General features: G+C 43.9%; 1 protein-coding gene across 7 annotated transcripts in view; it reads right to left on the reverse strand.

The window, feature by feature from the left end:
- The window catches only part of JARID2 (jumonji and AT-rich interaction domain containing 2), a 283,238-nt gene that overhangs the window by 125,648 nt on the left and 141,713 nt on the right, over positions 1 to 15,877 (reverse strand). Inside the window, exon 1 of one of the 7 annotated variants that reach the window (XM_032247769.1) lies at positions 175 to 2,972. The exons of 5 other annotated variants lie outside the window; for them this stretch is intronic. Coding sequence is in view for 1 of the 2 variants with exons in the window: in XM_032247768.1 (XP_032103659.1) it covers positions 132 to 198 (67 nt within the window). In the remaining variant the exon portion in view is untranslated. Of the gene's footprint in view, positions 1 to 131; positions 2,973 to 15,877 lie in introns of those variants that run through there. One more of the 7 variants, XM_032247768.1, reaches the window with a different exon arrangement.

Consider the following 15,877-nt stretch of genomic DNA (forward strand, 5'->3'; position numbering starts at 1 on the left):
TGCCATCCACAATGGATTTAATCAGGACCCCAGCAGGGAAACCCACAAAGGCCTATTTCTCCAACAAAAGCCATACCAGCCTGAAACAAATCTAGAGCTATTTGGTTTTTCTTTTATTTATAGGAACAGACCTTCTATCCCAGGTTCCTCAAGATAAGCCATCAAAAACTGCACCTGACAGACCCGTGGAGCAGCCATCCTCAGAGCCGGATCATTGCAGAGAGACAGAGAGGAAGAAGGACAGAGGGAGGGAGGGAGGAAGAGCGCAGTGAGGCAGGTTCCGGAGCACTTGTCAACAATCCTCCCCTGTACGTAATAAGCAAGCGGCAGTGCAGATTCCGCGCGGCAATAGGACAGCCAGAACAGCAATGGGGCCGAGGGGGAGGGGAGGCAGCCAGGAGAGAAGGTTATTTATGTGCATGGGAGGGAATCGAACACCGAAGAGGAGGGGTCTCCGGCTGGCTCCCCCCACCCCGATAAATTAAAATAAGAGAAAGGAAAAGAGCCACTAGCTTTTCATCCAGCCATTTCCCCAACCTGCAATGCAGACAAATCTGAAGTATAGAATTTCTGACATATGGGGGGGGAGGGGGACATTCACAGTTTAATTCTGCACACTTTTGTGTCCCCAGCCGGTCAGATGCCCCCACCCCACTGCCAAGCACACCCCACCCCCAAGGACAGCAGGCTCCAAGGCACAGTTTCAATGGCATCCCTTTTTAATATCATAATCTGTGTCATTCAGCACTTGCCTTTTATTTATTTTTATTTGTTTTTTTGGCTGGGAAACCTGGGCAGCTCTCCAGACAGACTGCAGAAATCTCTTTCCACATGCTCCTCCTCCAGCCTGCCCTCCCCCTTCCTCGGATTCCAGCTTCAACCGAGCCTCATTACGTACGAAGTGACCACATGGGCGACGACTGCCCCCACCAACAACATGGGGGCACCCCTCCCCCTGCCCTGCACAGGCCCCTCCTCAAGGCACATAAATTGATCTAATCTAATCAAACAGAAGCTGTTTTCTCTCATTGTTTCTTAAGGATCTTTCACAGAACCGGCTCTGTGGCCTGGCAGCTGCTGGGAGGGGTGAAAAAGGCAGGAGTCCAACTGAGGGCTGGCCAGCTCCCTGGCCTCAGACAACTGGAGTACACATCTCCTTTCATATGTCATAGCTTTTTGATTTTTAAAGTCAATTCCCTTGAAGCCTTTGAACTTCAACTGGCAATGATAATGTCCATAACATATGCTCTCAACACTACCCCACGCTTCTGTCATGCCCTTCCAAGGGGAGGAAGATGGTGGCCAAGCTCACATGGCACTGAACGTTTTCCTCAGATGCATCCAAAGGAACTGGAAACATGCCTTACTAATACTTTCAGTGTGTTGTTTCCTAGTTGTTGAACCATCTAATGAGGCCCTTCTGGATTCTAACGCTTCACACACAGTAACTTATTTACACTGAAGGTAGATGTCAACTTTGCTCAGGAGTGAAGTCACCCAGGCTATCAACCACTTAAGGCCCATTTGGAATTCTCTCCACAATGGCCAACTCTTGTTTCCTAAATCATTAAAGCTTATGTACATGCCAGAACTTTTTACATAAAAAAATATGTAAACATAAATACACACACACACACACACACACACACAATTATATATATAATATAATCTCCCAGGGAGGTAGATGGTGGTCTTCCTTAGGGACTAGCTGGTATCCACCATTTTAAAAGCAGAATTATACATAGTGTCTCACAGATGCTCCGCTACAATTCTCCCACTTAATAGATGCTGAAACTGTGGCTAAAAACAAGTCTGGCTCTTAAGATTACAGACCTAGCTCCTATGGCTCAGCAGACAGGAGGCCATCTGAGAATCCCGTGGCACTGGGAAAGAAGCGGTGGGCTAACCTCAATATACAATTCCCTAGAGAACACAGAGGGTAGAAAAGAGTCGCTCCCCAATCGTTCCGAGGGTGTGCGTCCCGAGCAGATCCTTACTTAGTGCTCTCCAGTGCCTCGTGTTCCTGCTAACAGTGAGCAAGCGTTTGGCATGCATCCCCGCTGCAGCATAAGTCATACAGAGTCAATTAAAGGACATTCAGGGGATGACTATTTGGCTTTTTTCCTCTTCCTTCTATTGGGACATATCTTTTGGCTCCTTCAATGATCAACAGCACCCAATTAGAGAACTGGAAAGGAGGCCGTGAGGCAGATATTCTGATGTATGCTAATTCTCAGCAAGGTTAGTAAGAAAAGTAGAAACCCCAAGACATACACAGCTGGCCAGAAATGAAGTTTCAGAATCATTATGATTAGTGGTTTTCCTAAACACCCGCATTCCGTCACTCGAACACGGAGAGTGCACGCACGCAGGCATCAGCGGTAATAAACACTATCTGCCCGTTTCCCATCTCCACTGCTTGCACCTCTTCTAGTCAACTAAAGAGAAACAGGTATTTAAATTTTAAGAAAAAAGAAAAGGCTGTTACCATTACTTCCTGATCATGCGGGAAATATTCCATAAAATACAGTATATGCAAGTTAGTCCTGTGACTCCACTCTGGCCTGTGGTTCGGCCAGGAAGGAGACTTCACAAAACTGTCGGTTGTGAATATCCATACATTTTAGACTGTTTAGATGAAAGTTTGGTCCTCTGCTAAAGAAGATACATGCAAACTACCATATTAGACTCACAGCATCCTCTGGAAGACCAAGAATAACACCAAGAAACAGGTTCAGTTTAGGGCTAACAACACAACTTGCAATATTTAAATACAAGAAAGAGGGGAGGGCACAAAGACCAGGGAAGACTTTGTCTTTGTTCCATTTCATCAGTATGATGAAATCACCACCATCTAAGTTTCAGTAGTGAAATATCAGAGCAAGCCCTAAATCCTCTGAATAATTAGTCCTTTTTTTCTTTTTCTTTCCCCCCAGAGGCTCACTCTGTCGCACAGGCTGAGTACAATGACGCAACCTGGGCTCACTGCAACCTCCGCATCCCAGGTCCAAGCGATTCTCCTGTCTCAGCCTCAGCTGGGATTACAGGAGTGTGCCACCATACTCAGGTAATTTTTTTTTCCCCCACTTTTAGGAGAAACGGGGTTTCCCCGTGTTGGCAAGGCTCATATTGAACTCCTGACCTCAAATGATCCACCTGCCTTGGCCTCTGAAAGTGGTAGGCTTACAGGTATGACCAATCACACCAGGCCTAACAGTCCAATTTTTAATAATATGAAGAGCATCTCTGAACCCCCAGCCAAACCCAACTACCCAAACATAACCTAAAGCACTGCCTATGTGCTAACTTTTTTACATCATAACATACATAAATAGCATTTGCGTTTCACTGCATCAGATTATAAACTTTACAACACAAGTTACAATAGGACTTGGGTTTTTTCCAACTTAACATCAACTTAGTAAGATCCATCCATGACCGTGCTTGTATCTCTTGCCTATCCATTTTCATTATTATACAATGGAGTATTTGTAATACTACACAACCGATGAATGGCAGATATTCCACTGTGATTCTAATGTCCAAGGGCACCTAAGGTGCTTCTGGTTTGTTGCTATCATGAACCATGTTGTAATTCCTCTCAGAGTCTCCTGGAAATCATGAACTAGAGTTTCTCTTAGATATTTAGGAGTGGAATTGGTAGAAATCCTTGGATATGCAAACGTTCATTTACAAGTTGAATGGCAGATTAGTTTCCAAAGCAGGTGTCACCTTTTGATTTTGCACCAGTGATGTTATCACTGTAATCTCACAATGTTTAAAGCCCTCTATTAACATGCACCAGAGAACAAGGAACTCTACTAGAACTCATTCAGGAAGAAGTCAGAATTTTCAGAAGGGATCTCATATTCACAGAAATTCTATTCAGCCAGCCAAGCTCATGGCTGCCATCCACCTAATTATCACCTCAACCAGAGGCTAGCTAAGGACATATTTTGCTTCTAAGGGCTCCACAATAAAGAATCTACCCACCTCCACAACCAAGTCATTCCTACAAACTTAGGCCAATCCGAAGAAGCCCACTAGATGCACTTAGCACTTCAAAAATATATGAATTAAGCAAAACTCAATCTAGGGTAAAACTGAGGGAATAAGTCATTTCTACATCTCAATCAAATTAGCCTATCAAATACAGCCTCTTCGTTGGGTTAATTTAAAAACCTGTTGGTTGCCTTAAGTGCATAAGGCCTTGTTTTATTCATGTCACCAACCAATCAGGAAAGTTGGCCTATACTGAGAGCTGGAATAATCTCATTGAGCGAAAGGTAAGGCTTAGAGCTCTAGTACATCAAGTAGGCTCCTTATAATAAATACATGATCTCCCTCCAAATGCTCTTCAATTTCTTGCTGCCAGTACAAATAACTGCATACCCAAGATGGTGCCTTGGTATTTTGCTACTATGCAATTAATAATAATTTCCCCAAAACTACTAATCACAAAGGAGACGTAGGGTGGTATGGATTAGCACATGTGACAGAAGAGAGTACGAGGTTATGGTGCCAGAGAATTTTATATAATCTAGAATTTTGATGGTCACCTAGCATTAGCCATGTATTTGTAATGATACTTGTGTTATTTGGATGAAATTACGTAGAACTGACCATTATCAGGTAGGTTGTGATAAAAGTCAATGCAGAAAGGTGATCTCCTGTGCTAATATTTGACTTTCAAAAACATCATTAAAGTGTGGACACTCAAAGGCAGCGGTATATAATATTACTTGTTGGAATTTTATTTAAATAAAAGTTAATACACTGGTACTATAACAACCAGAATTAGGTACACACAGAGTCTGGCCTGAACACTTTCCAAGAAGGCTTGGTAATTCCTGAAGCACCAATGGTGCTGAACTGTGTAATACATGCGGCTGGCCTGACAGCCAATATGACGACCAGGCCACAGCATACAATTATACAATAATACCAATAATTACAAGAACACAGTAGGGTGATCCGGACTGGGTGACGGTAAGAAAACTCATGAAACTAACTGGGTTGTTAATGCTACAATTAATGTAGTTGTTGAAATTCGGAAGCTATCAAAAAAGACAACACTGTAACGCTCCTTCTCTGCGGTTTAGATTTCCAAGGTTTCAGTCAGCCATGGTCAACCAAGGTCTGAGAATATTCAATTTAAAAATCCCCAAAATAAACAACTCATAAGTTTTAAATTGCACACCATTTTGTGTAGCATAATCAAACCATGAGCTCTCCTGCCCAGGACATGAACAATCTGCACCGTACAGTATGTAGGTATAGGAAAAAAACAGTCTATATAGAGCTTGGTAATATCGACAGTTTCAGGCATCCACTGAGCGTCTTGAAATGTAATACCCGTGGATAAGGGGACAGTACTGTACTCAACATGAATTTTTGCTTTGTTTTTTATTTTTTGAGATGGAGTCTCGCTCTGTTGCCCAGGCTGGTGTGTAGCGGCGCAATCTCGGCTACTGGGTTCAAGCAATTCTCCTGCCTCAGCCTCCCAAGTAGCTGGGATTACAGGCACCCGTTACCACTCCCAGGTAATTCTTCTTCTTTTTTTTTTTTTTAGAATTGAGAGGGAGTTTCACTCACGTTACCCAGGCTGGAGTGCAATGGCGCGATCTCGGCTCACCGCAACCTCCGCCTCCTGGGTTCAGGCAATTCTCCTGCCTCAGCCTCCTGAGTAGCTGGGATTACAGGCACGCACCACCATGCCCAGCTAATTTTTTGTATTTTCAGTAGAGATGGGGTTTCACCATGTTGACCAGGATGGTCTCGGTCTCTTGACCTCATGATCCACCCGCCTCGGCCTCCCGAAGTGCTGGGATTACAGGCTTGAGCCACTGCGCCCGGCCAATTCTTCTATTTTTGATAGAGATGGGATTTCACCATCTTGGCCAGCCTGGTATTGAACTCCTGGCCTCTTGATCTACCCGCCTCAGCCTCCCCAAGTGCTGAGATTACAGGCGTGAGTCACCGTACTCAGCCTCTACATGAATTTTGTAAGTTAAAAAATACTGACTTATTTGATAAGCACCTTACACTAAAAACCTTAATGGATCATACACAGCACACACAGCCTGGTTCCGCTCCCCATCAAGCTGTCATCTTAAGAAAAATCATTAAGACTTCTCTCTGCCTCCGTTTCCTCGCCTGTTAAATGGAAATCAGAACAACACTGGTGTTGGGGGCATTAACTACACAAGTAAAAGGGTTTGTGCTATCCTGTAAACATACAGGGCTACGTACACACATTCATAAACTTCTATAGTAATACATTACTCAAATTTTGGTTCAATATATATTGTTAGCTTTTTGGTTAGAAAAAGAACCAAATAGGTACTTAACATATTTGAAGGAAATTCAGTTAAGGTGAACACAGAAAGGATGCCAAGTCAAACAAGATGATCAACTTTTTTCAGAATATTTTGAAAACATTACTCAAAAGTAATGTATAAAGTGAAATTGAACCAGCATCTTGAAAAAGCTGTTTTACCTCCTTAGGAATAGTGAAGAAAGGAAAACTGCATATTAAAAGCACTGAGGCCAGACGTGATGGCTCATGCTTGTAACCCCAGCACTTAGGGAGGCCAAGGTGGGGTGATCACTAAGTCAGGAAATCAAGACCATCCTGGCCAACGTGGGGAAACCCCGCCTCTACTAAAAGCATAAAAAGTTAGCCAGGCATGGTGGCGAGCATCTGTAGTCCCAGCTACTCAGGAGGCTGAGGCAGGGGAATTGGAGTCGTCATTGAACCCGGGAGCTCGAGGTTGCAGTGAGACCAGATTGCGCCACTTGCACTCCAGCCTGGCAACGCAGCAAGACTCTGTGTCAAAAAAACAAACCAGTGAAACAAAAGGCTGATAGCTCAGAACTGAAGAGTGAGTAATCACACTTTCAAGGTTCTGCCTCTGACCGAATAGTCTCATACGTTGCTAACGTGATCATTAATAAAATCTTTCAAAGGAGCAACTTGGAAACGAAGGCTAACAAGTCTGTAATTCAGTAATTTCTAGAAATTAATACTAAGAAACCAATGACAGAAGCAATGATTTGCTTCTAATAGTTTGTTGGTTAATGCAACAAACTAATGACGGAAGAAAAACTTCAACATAGCCTGTTTTAATTATTTTGTAGCTTCTTTGACTGGCTTAAATTATCCCTATATACATTTCAAAAAAAAGAAATTATTCTACATCAGTTTCCTGGGCCATGCAGTAGACGGAATAGCAGTGCTTTGGTTCTGAATTCCTGCATAAAGCCGCTGGGGTGGATGGGTTGAGTCCTGCATGTGTGGCAGCTGACACATTCTCTTCATTTCTTGACCTTTGGAGCTCCAAGGCCTTGGCATGTGCTGTTCCCTTTTCTGACTGTTCTCTCCTCTGCCTAGAGAGCTCCTGCTTCTCTTTCCACTTGACAGATGCCATTCCAATATAATTTCAAAAGGTACCAAGGTCGCATTTACCCAACTGTCACGTTCCTTCAAGAAGATTTACTCTTGCCCATCTTATGTTTTGAGACAGGGTCTCGCTCTGTGTCCCAGGCTGCAGTGTAGTAGCATGATCTAGGTTGACTATAGCCTCGCCCTTCCGATTCAACCAATCCTCCCACGTCAGCCTCCCAAGTAGCTGGACTACAGATGTGCGCCACCGCAACCAGCTAATTTTTTATACTTTTTGTGGAGATGGTGTTTCGCCATGTTGCCGAGGCTGGCCTCGAACTCCTGGCCTCCATCAATCCTCCCGAGGCACCTCAGCCTCATGAAGTCCTGGGAGTATGAGTGGGAGCCACCACATCGGCCTTGCTCATCTTAATAACCCTCACAATGTCACACTGCATTTATGCTGTTGAAAGACTTACCTGTGTCTCAGAGACAAGCCAGGGCTTCGTAACACTGAGGTGCTCTTACCTGGGAAACCCCACGCTACGTACAATGCACCTAACATTTGACATTCTCTGGGAAAGGCGAATGTGTCAAAGAACTCTTCGTCTCTTTATGTTTGAAATTCTTATACTAGAAATAACTCAATTTACAATTAATTATGATATCTCAGCACTCACTCATCGAAACGAGAAATTCCTGGGAAGTTGAAGACCTCATCGTCAGATTTTCAGGTAAAACATAATTTTACAAGCACTCAATTTAACACGCGGAAATCCAGACATGATGCTTAGGCCTTTTTAATTTCAATTTTACCGTTTTTTCAGGGGTTTTGTTTGGAGGATGATTTTTTTTTCCTGTAACTAAAGCAGTTGTGTCTTTCTCAAAATATGTACCTTTTATATCCTGCTAACATAACTTCAATTCTGTTACTAAACATTTAAATAAACGTCAAAACTACCTAGAATCCTCCTCTTATTTATGCAGTGAAATCATCCAAGTCCCAATATACCCATAATCACTGTTAACAATTTCGTGTATATTCTTCCTGGCATTTTCCTTAAAAGCTTCATACATCATAGAGAAGACCAGAAATAACCCAAGTGCTGCAATGATAAATATGGAACATCATTTATGGTATTCTCTCTAGTGGCAATCTTTACAGTTTTCTGAAATCTCGAATTTTTCCACAATTCAAATGACTTTCTTTAGTAATATGGTAAAAGGGAATTTTAAAATTCACAGTATCACAAGGAAACTGGCTGTGTCAACAGCACAGAAGTGGAGTCAATCACAAGAGAATTACTCAATGATGGAAATGAGATGGAGATACCAACGTAATTTACGTGGAGCGAAAGGAAAAGCTAGAGGAGGTAAATGACAAAGGAAGACCAAGGCTGTAGTTTACGATACTCTCATGGATACCATGGGCAAACACATTCTAACATTGACTAAAAGGCATTTGAGTAAAATACCATTTTTTTAAACTTTATCGGAATTGTCTACATAATATACCATGAGGATAATTGAAAGAATACCCAGAAAGACTTCCGGTGAAAAGCAAAAACAAACAGAGCACAGGGATACAAGGGAAGGATTTCACTACCTTTTCATGCTTCTACTGTCTCTGCAGCTGCACTAACTTGGTAGCTTCTATCCACCACACATGGCTTTTCACGTCTACATCAACTAAAATTAAATCAAATAATGAAAATTCAGTCTCTTAGCCAGGCATGGTGGCTCATGCCCATAATCCCCGCACCTTGGGAGGCCGAGGTGGGTCAGGAGTTTGAGACCAGCTTGGCCAAGATGGTGAAACTCTGTCTCTACTAAAAATACAAAAATTAGCCAGTCAATGTGGTAGGTGCCAGTAATCACTACTGGGGAGGCTGAGGCATGAGAATTGCTTGAACCTGGGAGGTGGAGGTTGCAATAAGTGATGATGGTACCACTGAACTCCAGCCTGGGCAACACAGAGCAAGACCTTGTCTCAAAAAAAACCGCTAAGCTCCAAAAGTTGAAGCAGCACAGGCAGCTAGTGGCTACTGTACAGGACAACAGAGATAGAGAACACTTCCAACATCACACAAAGTTCTACTGGGCAGCAATGACAGTGCTGATCATGCTGACCAACATGTCTGTTGCCATGTCTGCAGCAGTCACTCGTCCCTCCGCTGCCCTGTTACAAGCTTAGAACCTCCTCCTCACCACCATACACCATAAACAGGGCAAGATAGACAGAAGGTGAATCCTTTTCAGGGGGCAAATGCAGCAGCAGGCTGACAAATCACCTTAAATTTAGCAGCAGATGGATCGAGGTGGTAATCAGTCTAGCTTGCAGGGGAGGGGAGAAGGGTAAATAGAGATTGGTAGTGTTAAAGAGCCACAGGCTTATTCAGAAAACTAAAAACTGTAGGGGAAACTTCATATAAAACAAATATGCCCAAGGGTGATTTTTATTAGAGATGGTTTTAGGGGCTGGGCGCGGTGGCCCATGCCTGTAATCCCAGCACTTTGGGAGGCTGAGGCAGTTGGATCATGATGTCAAGAGATAGACATCATCCTGGCCAACATGGTGAAACCTCATCTCTACTAAAAGAAAAATAGAAAAATTAGCTGGGCGTGGTGGTGGGCGACTGTATCCCAGATACCTGGAGCCTGAGACAAGAGTCATTTGAACCTTGGAGGTGGAGTTTGCAGTGAGCTGAGATTTTGCCACTGCACTCCAGCCTGGCGACAGAACAAGACTGTCTCAAAGGAAAAAAAATAAAGAAATGGTTTTAGGCCACCTTAATGTAGCTTAACAGCAATCATCAACTAATACTGTGAACAAAGTGCCACTAAAACCTAGGCCGAGGTGGACTGACATTTTGCCACCTCTACATACACACACACACACACACACACACACACACACACACACACACACCCCCACCCCACTCTGGGATCGCTGTATTGGTGCCTTCACACACCAAAGGAGAGGGAGAGTTGCCTTCGAAAGGCACATTCATGGCTTCCAGAATACTTTTCATTCACTTCCCTTCAAATTCTGCAAAAGCATCCAAATGCTTCCCTGACCCAAAAGCTTGACAGACCCACAAAGGTGGGAGAGCAAGAGCAGGCCTTCAACACCCCAATGCCACTCACCACCGAAACAAAACCAAACACGACAGAGAGATCTGGCGTTCTGTTTTACGTAAGGAGGAAGCCATCATTTGCTCAGAACCACCCAGTTACTGGTAGCACTAGAATTACGATCCAATGTCAGTGCCCATTCCAACGTATCAAATTTTTGATGCATTCAATATTGCTTGAGATGGCTACAGTCCAGGAATTCTGGTTTAATATGACTTGACAGATTGCAAAGTGACTGATTGCATAACACAGCCTTTATCATTTCTAAAAAACTGCCTAAAATAGATTGGCCTTAAGAATTTTCTTTTGTTGACCCTAACTTTGAGTTTGTCCCCATCAGATGCAATTCCATAGTTACTTTCTCCCCTCTGTCTGTGGCAGGCATCCCTGCCCCCCGATCCAGCTTACATAGATCTAGCCTCCATCATATATCACATGCCAGCCCAGAAGCTCTTGCTAAGGCTCCTGAGAGACTTCAGAATCCAATACTCTGTGCCCTGATAGGGGTGGGGTACCCCTCCTATCCAAACTAACACCTACTACACCTCCAGGGCAGCTTTACCAACAGCACTGAGGACGACTTCTTCCTTCTATCTGTCAGAGCCACAGCAGTCAGCTCCCTAAGTCCTAGGGTGAGGCCTAATTATAAGACACTGGCATTCAGAACCTAGGAAGGGGGCAAACCAACTTGAAAATCATTCTTTAGGTGTCCTACTTCATGATAAACTATAGCATTAACAGGACATCATGGGGTAACATGTATCTACAACCACAATAATGATCATCATATAAATGTTTACATTCTTCCAGGCACTGAGATCCTGAAATAAATCAACTGCATTAATTCTAAGAATACCGCCTCTGAAGAAAAAAAAAAAAAAAATTAGTGTCCCATTTTCTGAGCTGGAAAACAACAGAGAAACCTAACAGAATGGTGGTATCAAGTTGGTTGGTTCTTTGAACCTGTGGTGGGACCCTGGGCTACACTTACTGGGATGACAGTGTGATCCTTCAACAATTTCCACTAGCAGACCTAAAGGACTGCGACCTCCTGGCCCCGAGCTGGCAGGAGGGTGGATGCCCAGCCATTCTCTCCAGGAAATCTGATAGTCTGTATTCACAATTCCAGGGACAACCCAGCCTGCCTTCAGTTTTACAGAGCACATATGAGAAGACCTAGCTTGCATTCTCAGAGATGCCTTATTCAAGGCTATAAAATACAGAGATGCCCCGAGCTCTGTCAACAACTCCCTACCAGCACAAAAGGACAGGCAATCCCTCGCACAGACAGAGGGTCTAAGAAATCGGCCAGCGGGGATGTCAGCATCCACTACCAAGAACAGCCACTTGATGGCAATCTTAACCTATTCCCTTGGAATTCTTCCATAAAGGGAGACCCCAGAAGTCTAGAAGCACCAAGCACTGGCTGCACAATGTGGACAGAGCTAGAAAGGACATCCTGGATGGACCTGAGTGTGTGGCAGTGCAGGTGTGCAGGGATGAATGGTTAAAGAAAGAACCCCACACCAGCATGCTCTGTTGGGTTCTTCCCCATCTCTAGACTTCTCTGGGGACTGGGCAGAAGTGGCTACAGGCTCGACAACTCAGGAGCATGGAAACCTCTCGAGCTCCGTGGTGCATTCACACTGGGTTTCTCATCAGACTGAAATGCAAGTCAGATAGATGGCAAGAAACATGTCAGGAAATCAATGGCAAGCTCCTCCTCCCTGCTGTAGAAACTTCTTCTCTAAAACAGAGAAGGGCAGGAGGCGGGGGATGAAAAAAGTGCACTTTCCTTAGAAGGTGGGACACCTGTTGAATAAAACACTCTGTCTTCTTCATTTAAATTGTCAAAGGAGGAAACTAAAAACCATGTGCATCTCGTGGGAAAAAAAAAAAAAAGCTCTCCAGTTAAAAATAGAGAAACACTGTAAATTGCTGCACTACACATTTCTATTTTTGGTAGCAGGAAGATGAACTGAAGGGCTCTCTGAAACATCAAAACATCAAAGGGTGGGAGGGGGTTGATACCATCACATTACCATAAAATTGTCCACGGTCTTAGCTAGGATAATAACATGTTTCCGCAGAGGGTTTGACCTCACTTTGTATGATGGTTTCCTAACTCCTGGCTTCTCCATTTATAAAAAGAGTTCAGGCAGAGTGGAGAGTTTGCCAACATTTTCCTCAGAGGGATTCAGAAAGTGCCAGCTGAGAGCCTTCCAGCTAACCCTTTAAAACTCTAACACTTTCCAACTGAGCTAACTGGAAGGCCCTTTGAAATGACACTACGAACAAAGTCACGTTGCGGAGGCTACACTGCTGGGGGAGCCCCTAGGGAACAGACCACTCAAGATTCACTCTTCTAAATTTGCTTCAGAAGGAGGCAAGAGGCTATTTTTTAAATATGCATTCAAAACCATTGGTCCTTTCGTGAAAACCCCAGTTGCACAGGACGGAAGGAGACTATCAAAATTAACATTGTTCCAGCCTGGGCAGCACAGTGAGACCCCCATCTCTACCCAAACGTTTAAAAATCAGCCAGGCTTGGTGACACGTGCCAGGAGGCTGAGGTGGGAGGATTGCTGGGGGTGGCATACGCAAGGAGCAGGGAGCCGAGATTGTGTCACTGCACTGCATCCTGGGCAACAGAAAAAAATAAAAACACTTAAATAAATTAATACTTGAAAAAACAGTTGATTAAATGATTACAAAATGGAGGCCTTGGACCGCCTTCATGTATCAGAAGGCAGCATAACTTTGAGAGCTGTGGAAAGCTAAAGGGAGAGCGCCAGAGCTAGCCTGGGAGCCTCAGTGCATACGGCCTTCCCTATCACCAAGACAGGCAGTACCAAGCATGCCGGGCATCCACCTATCTGCAAAAAGGAAATACAGACTCAGTTAAGGACTACCCAGATGACAAGGGCAGGGCAGGTTACACAAGACGACCTGTGTACAGAAACGGCTGAACCAGCCATTAGAGCCAAAGCATAAATGATGCAAGAACACTAGTAACAGGTCAGAGAAGAGTGTAGGGAGAGAAGCCACGGGGCCTCAAGGCATGTGGGGCATGAGTCACCCTGAAACACAAGAGACAGCACTCCTTGGATGTCAACAGCAAGGTACAGGTTTGGCCTTGCCATTTTATAATCAAGGATGGTATGTCACTAGTAAATGCTCTCGTAATGGACAGGTGCAAGATTATAAAACAGCTCATGTAGCCGGGTGTGGCAGTGGGGGCCTGGAGGCTGAAGCAGGAGAACTGCTTGAACTTGGGAGGTGGAGGTTGCAGTGGGCCTAAATCTCACCACAGAACTTCAGCCTGGGCATCAGGGCGAGACTCTGTCTCAAAAAAAAAAAAAAAAAACCAACCAACCCACAGGTCCTGTTTCCCTCATCCCTGTATCTCCTTGAATAATAGACCTGTACTGTTTTTATGATCCTTGGGAAAGAAATTATGAAGAAGCTAAATCTGGGACTCTACAGAAGCATATTAAAGCCTACAGAGGAAGCTAGGAGGATAGATGAGATTTGGCAGCAGGTGAGCTTAAAAATCAAATTGTAAATTAAGGGATTTACAGACTGTGGGGTAATTTCCCAAAAGCATATCTAGTAATCACTCTTCTGGCTTTAAAGATATACCATACAGGACTCTAAACATTTAATGTGGCTCAAGTAATAACAGGTTATTTCCAAAAGCTAAGTAAAAGGCCCTCTAAATTTGAGGGAAATTGGACCTAAGCACAGTACATAACAGTAAATCTGAGAGTAATTAAAGCTACTTAAATATACATATTACAGAATTTTAATATTTTGGAAATACATGAGGTCTTTCTCTAGCAGGGGACAATATCGCTTTACAATAAAGAATGTTTTAAATAATAAATCCTATTCACAAACAAGTCACCTATGGCTATCGGGGGCCCTATCTGGCGACCCTGCAGGGTCTTTCCTATTACATGAAAAGAATAAAAAATGGCTGGGAGTCACAATAGGCAGATAAGATGAATTATTGTTTAACAAATAGGATTCCCTCTACCTCAAAAGTCCTCAAATAATCCCACAATGCTTCCCCAAATAATCTATGACAACAGAATCATCCTTCCAGGGCCACCACAACTGCCATCCCCCGCTCAAAAGCAGGCACTCCATCCAAACTTCTCAAAGGTCAAACAGTTCTACGGGTTTCCTGACTTAGCAGGAAAATGTTCTAGTATCACACAAGCAAAAAATAAGAAAACAACAACAACAACAAAAAGGTACAGATTAACATGGAGGTTAATTTAATCTACAATTAGAATGGAATAAAACTGTCACCATCTCCAAGGCCTGCAGAGACTATAATGTGCTCCCCACAAAGTCTTCTGTTGAAGCTCTAACCCCTAAGGCCTACGAGGAGCAATCCTATCCCACTATGGGCACTGTTGTCTTGGCATCCTCAAGGGCAACAAGGAGATTGTGGGCTCCTCACAAGAATCAATCTAACTAAATATACACTGTACCAGCAAAAGACATGACCTACGGAGGTATCTGCAGAGTGCCTCTGGGAAAAGCCACATCTGGGACCCTAGTTCCAGAACTTTTCATGTTAACACGCCAGGCTGAGTATTCTGAATACTCACAGATTAACAACAGTGGTGGCCAATGTGCTACACAAGAAAGGTGACATGGAAGAGAATCAGAATGAAGCCTGCTCCAAAGCCATCTGCTCCAGGTGTGCACAACGGTTCAGAACAAAAACATGATGCCAGTTTAAGAGAGAGTCTGACTCTAAGAATGTCACCATCTTTCCAATCGCAGGGTTCCTATTCAAACACTGTACCTACATAAGCCACTTCTGGAGCTGCTAAGGGGACACACATGGGCCTCTGGCCTTGAGGCACTCTCAGCCCCCAACAGACACTCTCAGATATCTGACACATTCTGGGCAAACATCATACACCCATCTATAAGCATAACAGCTCTTAAAAACAGAGATAGTGGTGTTGACAAACTCCAAACGAGCACATACATTTAAATAAGTCAACTGGCCAGGCAAAGTGGCTCATGCCAGCAAAGCCAGCAGGAGGGTGGATCGACTGAGGCCAGGATCTTGAGGTTACATGGTGCTCCAGCTTGAGTAGCAGAGCAAGACTGTCTCTAAATACAAAACACGTCAACTGTACAGAAGGGAGAAGGAAGGAGGGGGGGCCTTTTCAGGGTGATAGGAAGGCACTCTATCTACCCTGTAGTGTCGGTCACTCAGGTATGTATATTTGTCAAAACAAGATACACTCGAGATATGTGGTTTCACAGCTTTTCTTTGGTTTAAACACACACACACACACACACACACACACACACACACACACACACACA

Source organism: Sapajus apella, unplaced genomic scaffold (genome assembly GCF_009761245.1).
Source record: "Sapajus apella isolate SASKATOON/1434 unplaced genomic scaffold, GSC_monkey_1.0 scaffold63, whole genome shotgun sequence".
NCBI classification, from domain to species: domain Eukaryota; kingdom Metazoa; phylum Chordata; class Mammalia; order Primates; family Cebidae; genus Sapajus; species Sapajus apella.